General features: G+C 45.5%; 1 protein-coding gene across 1 annotated transcript; it reads right to left on the reverse strand.

Annotated features, from left to right (window-relative positions):
• Positions 1 to 2,594: 2,594 nt before the first annotated feature.
• Positions 2,595 to 5,084, reverse strand: ghsra (growth hormone secretagogue receptor a). The gene is made up of 2 exons (XM_014019825.1): positions 3,181 to 5,084; positions 2,595 to 3,106 (listed from the first exon to the last, which is right to left on the reverse strand). Exons 1-2 carry the CDS (start codon positions 4,004 to 4,006, stop codon positions 2,793 to 2,795), a joined length of 1,140 nt encoding a protein of 379 aa, XP_013875279.1. The 5' UTR covers positions 4,007 to 5,084; the 3' UTR covers positions 2,595 to 2,792.
• Positions 5,085 to 5,376: the final 292 nt, after the last annotated feature.

Here is a 5,376-nt window from a genome sequence, read left to right on the forward strand (position 1 = left end):
ATATATATATATATATGTATGTATGTATATATATAAATACACACATTTGTTTCTTGACCCCGTGGGGACCTTCCATTGACTTCCATTCATGTTTTTTAGACTTTATAGCCTAACCCTGACCATATACTCTAAAATTAACCTCACAGGTGCCTACCTGACCCTAAACCTAACACCACACCCCTAATTTGCATTTGGACCCGTGGGGACCTGACAATGGTCCCCACGAGTCACTTCGGTCCCCACGAGGCTGCTTTTTTTAGGAAAATTGTCCACACGTTGTAGGAAAAACCCGTACACACACACACACACACACACACACAGACACACACAGACACACTACAAGTATATAATATACAAAAATTCTGTGCGTCTCCTGGGGGCTAAGCCCCCCTTGTCCTTAAAACCTAGTGACACCCCTGGCTGTAACTCAGCCAGTTTGACAGATACGTATGGAGCCAACAGCAAAACTCATTCAGAACATCAACTCTAAACATGACAACAGACAACATGGCCTGAGATGGTGCATCGTGGTATTGTAAAGGTTTGACCACAAGGGCTCCAACCCTGTTATTCTCAACACAAGATTATCTTAATTCAGAACTCTGGCGATGAGAGATATGTATTCCTTCAGGCTTTTATTTGTAGCACATGTAGCAAATGATGCAAGAGGAATAACAGTTTTTTAAATTGGTGCAGCAAAGAATGATGACATATTCTTTGAGGTTTCTGACACACAGTATATTACATCAAAACAGAGCAATGATTGAAAATATTAATAAAAAAATGAATCCCAATAACTTTAAACCACATAAACCAGTGAAATACTCTTGGTGTGTCAGGCACAGTCCATCAGACCCAGAGACACTTTTTGGCAACATCAGCACTCCGTACGTTAGAATAATACAGCTTTAGTTGGGGCACAATAAATATTGATCACATTAATTCTGCATTACTCACACAATACACACACAGACACACACTCACACTGCACCTCTGCCCGTCTCTGAAGGAGAACAGAGATGCGACACAAACTCTACAGTGCTTCCCTTGTCATCCAGAATATAAGGCATTAGATGTCTGAGACTTAAACATGTTCTGCTCAGGTTTGGATCAATAAGCACTTGGAGGAGGAGAGGAGCTGTTTTGCACACTTGTTTTTTTTTTTTAAATAGTGCTGAATGTGTTGCATGAACGTTGCATGGCACTTGCTGAAACCTTGTAGTGAGAAATGAGATCATCACCTGCCGCTGAAGGGCACATTTATGTTTTTTTTTTTGTCTGTACTGTTAGCAAGAAATCTCACAAACTTCTCGACCAATTTTAACGAAACTCTCAGGAAGTAATCTTTGGATGACTGACTGCAGCTGATTACGTTTTGGAGCCAATCTCACTCAAGATGGCTGCCAAGGCTAAGCAACCTGTGCAAACACAAACACGGCTATCAGTGAAATCATTTTACAGGGAGTGAGCTAATGTTTTGAGTGAGCCGAGAGTCATCACCTACTTCTGTTCCAGTTTCTAACTGACTGCACAGTATGTTTTTAAAACTTTGCCATGAACGATTGCAACTTTGTTGGTCTGTTAGCAAAATGTTAAAGAAATCACAGGGCAGAATTAGATCAAAACTTTCAGAAAATCTTCATTTGGTGTACATCTACTACTGATTAACTTTAAGAGTCAACAGGACTTAGTAGGAGCCACAAAAGTGGCTCTAAATCATCCAGTTTTACAGAAAGAAACCTCAAATGTGGTGTGAGCATCCTCTTCAATATATTCTATAAGTGCTACACGTTTTGCAATAATTTTGCTGAAAGTGTCCATCCTGTTGTAGTTGTCTGTTAGCAAAATATCTCATGTGTAAATAGACAGATTTGAATGAAACTGTCAGGAAGTGATCTCTGGATGTGCATCTACAACTCGTTAACTTGTGGAGTTAGCACAGTTTAAGGGGACTGCAGCCCTGTCAGTTTTACAGATTGGGCCCTTTGAGTTAAATTTCGTTGTGGTAGTAGCTGAGAGTGACTCGCAACACGTACTCTGAGAGCTGACACATCGATCAAGATCTCACTAAATCACAGATCATGAATGAGGTCAGTTGTTTTGACCTAAACGGTTGTAACTCAGCCCCTTTCCTCATAAAACCATCCTGGTTTTAAAAACAACTCCGGCATAAAAGGTGGCAGGTGACACGCATTTAGGGCCGCCACGATTAGTTGATTAATCGGCGACTAATCACACTAATTTAATAATCAATTAATCATTTTCTTTTCTTTTTTTTACTTTGTTTTTCTCTCCAAACTGCTTTGACACCTTCCACTGCCACGTCTGCCTTTCTGTCCTTGACACACATGCACAGTAGTGGTAACTGGGGTAGGTCGTGGACGTCCCATTATACAGACAGGCTCTGGTATCATGGCTACCCAGCAATGGAGCTCAAAAGTGTGGGATCATTTTAAGAAAATGAAAGTTAAACCTGTGTAATATCTGCAGAGCAGAACTTACCTTCCACAGCAATTATTTTTAGTTAGCATATAGCTAAAATCTAATGATGGTTATATAATAGCAGCTGCATTCTGACGTGATAAGCTGTATGTTTTATATTCAATTAATGTATGATCTGATTAGTCGACTAATCGAAAAAAATAATCGGTGATTAATCGATTATGAAAATAATCTAGTGGCAGCTCTATATGCATTCCTTCCTTTAAAAAAATAATAATGTAAATGTGTTGAAGCTTGTTGACCTTTTGCTTTATTTCAGTTCATAATCGGGGCCTGGATTGTGGACGGATTTACAAGCTCACGGTGGATTCTGTCCAGCCATAGGAGCTGTCCCCCTTCAGGGTGCTGGCCGTGCGGCACCGGCTCGGCTGGCTGTCCGCCAGGCCGAAGAGGCGCGCCGCCGCGCTCCGGTACTTCCAGGACATGGTGTTGTAGAGGATGGGGTTGATGGCGGCGCTCAGGTAGAAGAGCACCACCGACAGCAGGCTGCAGTACTCGGACAGGAGGGAGAGCAACGGGGACGGGGCGTCCAGGGAGCGGAACTGCAGGTACCGACCCACGTGGAAGGGTAACCAGCACAGGACGAAGGCCAACACCACCACAACTTAAAGAGGGGAGAGAAAAAACAATCAGCCAACCGAAGCTAGAACTCTTTGCGTAATTTCCCTCTGAACTTACCCAACATTTTGATGGTCTGTCTGTTGCTTTTGTCCCTGTAAGACACCCGAGAGCTCATGTTTGTCTCCCTGTGTCTCTGCCACAGCTTCCGGCCTATCAGGCTGTAGAGGACAGTCAGGCAGAACACCGGCATGAAGAAGAAGATGGAGCTCAGCCACACCATGGCTCCCATCAGGCCCGACTCCACGGCGTAGTGCGTCATCCTGCACTCCCGGGTGTCCCCGACGTCCGCGAGCAAGCTCGTCTCGTTCATCCACGATCCGAGGTCCGGGCCGTCCCTCTCCACCCCCACCATAACGAACACGGGGCCCGCGCTCGAGAGGGACACCGTCCACAGGATGAAGATCAAGGCGCGCACGCGTCTTTTGGTGACCAGCGCCTTGGCGCGCAGCGGGTAACAGATGGCCAGGTAGCGCTCCACGGACAGCGCGGTGATGTTCAGGATGGTGGAGTACGTGCACGACTCTGACACGAACTGGAAGAGCTTGCAAAGAGCGTCTCCGAAGCGCCAGGGCCTGTACCTCCACATGCGGTACAGGTCCAGAGGCATGCAGAAGAAGATCAGCAGGTCCGACACGGCCATGCTGCACAGGTACAGGTTGGTGGTGGTGCGCATGTCCCGGTACTTGCTGACCACCAGGATGGTCATGACGTTTCCGGCCACTCCGACCAGAAAGAGCAGCGCGCAGGCGACCGTGATGCCCGCGAGCAGCGGGATGGAGTAATAGTTGAGCGGAGGCGCAGGACGCTCCGCGCTGCTGTTGGAGGTCTCCTCCCAGCTGCAGTTATAGGAGAGGCACTCGGAGTCATTGGTCCAAGAGGGCATGCTGGCACCGCGACTATTCACGGGACCAGGCCTGCCCCCGACAGGTGAAGTCACACTGATAGTCCTCGTGCCCCCTGGCGCTGCGCATTCCTCCTGTCATTGCTGCGTCTGTGGATGGCACTTGTGCGTAAAACCTATATCCAATCCGTGCAAAACAAAGCCCTTTTCTCCCACTGAAGGCCAAATTCAAATATAATTATTAGGATTCTGTTTTTGTGTTATCTACACATTCTGATCTTGATCCTGTTATCAGGTAATTTTCTGATTGGCCAGAATAAATCAGATTCACACAACCGATGTGCGCATCAGTTTCAAACATATGCGCGTAACCATGTGTGCTACAAGATAATCTTCAAGCAGGAAAACACACACATCTATTTTCTGTTCCGTGTCAAACTTACAGACACATTTTCTTCTGCGTGGCTCTGACAAGCAGCAGCAGCAGCAGCAGCAGTCTGGAGTTCTCCGTGCGTAAAAGCGTTCCAAATACATCTCCGGTTCGTTCCAAAGCTCAAATCGTCATCTTCCAGCATTTCACAAAAAGAAAAGAAATCAAACCATAGACGATATGATGAGCTGCAAAGAGAAACTATCCTGTGGGTGACACTGAGTGCAAAGTCACCCGAACACAAAGGGGAAAACCACAACCACCGTGAAAACAAACACCACAGGGCGGCAAAAAGACAGTTTGATCAAAGTCACAAAAATCACGGTGGAGTGACGCATTGTGATCTTGTTCAGGAGAGGAAAAAAAGATGCACTTATAAAAATTCAAATCAGATAAGATGAGGGGGGAGAACAAAAAGAAAGCCAGTTTACTCCTCAGGGTTTAGGGATGGCGCACAACCTTTGTGTGGATCCTGACTCCCGGTGCGCAAAGTGCGGCTGTGTTGGAGAGGTGTGGAGGTCTGCAGTCAGTCCGACACTTCAGCGCCCCCTACTGGTACTGCTCTGTGAGACCTTTAACAAAAACAGGCAACAGAAACCAGCAGAGGGCAGGCACTCAGCACAGGCAGTGTAGAGGCTGCTGCAGAAAAGTGAGAGAGAACAGATTCTCTCTGAATGTCTGTCATTCAAATCAAACCGGAGACATTTAAAGAACAAATTCCTGTGATGGGCAATACATTTAAATTAAAACACAGGCAGTCCTTAAAGGAATGAACACCACCTGCTGCCTTAATACCAGAGTTTTAGACTGAGATCAAAATCAAATTTGGATGAGATTTGACAGAGTTCTAACAGTTTTTCTCAAACAGAATCCTGTGTGATTGCAAAATGTCCCGCTCACCTGCTGCCAGATTCTAGCTCAATATGTACATTTAACTTAGTCTTAATATAGTTATAACTATGTAACTATAGTCATAGTTATA

Source organism: Austrofundulus limnaeus, unplaced genomic scaffold (assembly GCF_001266775.1).
Source record: "Austrofundulus limnaeus strain Quisiro unplaced genomic scaffold, Austrofundulus_limnaeus-1.0 Scaffold232, whole genome shotgun sequence".
Lineage (NCBI taxonomy): Eukaryota > Metazoa > Chordata > Actinopteri > Cyprinodontiformes > Rivulidae > Austrofundulus > Austrofundulus limnaeus.

Bases quoted from the DNA above. Each gene is read 5' to 3' on its own strand.
- ghsra (XM_014019825.1), bottom strand. From the start codon at position 4,006: ATGCCCTCTTGGACCAATGACTCCGAGTGCCTCTCCTATAACTGCAGC. The intron at 3,107-3,180 runs GTAAGTTCAGAG...CCCCTCTTTAAG, and splicing joins ACAGACCATCAAAATGTTGG to TTGTGGTGGTGTTGGCCTTC.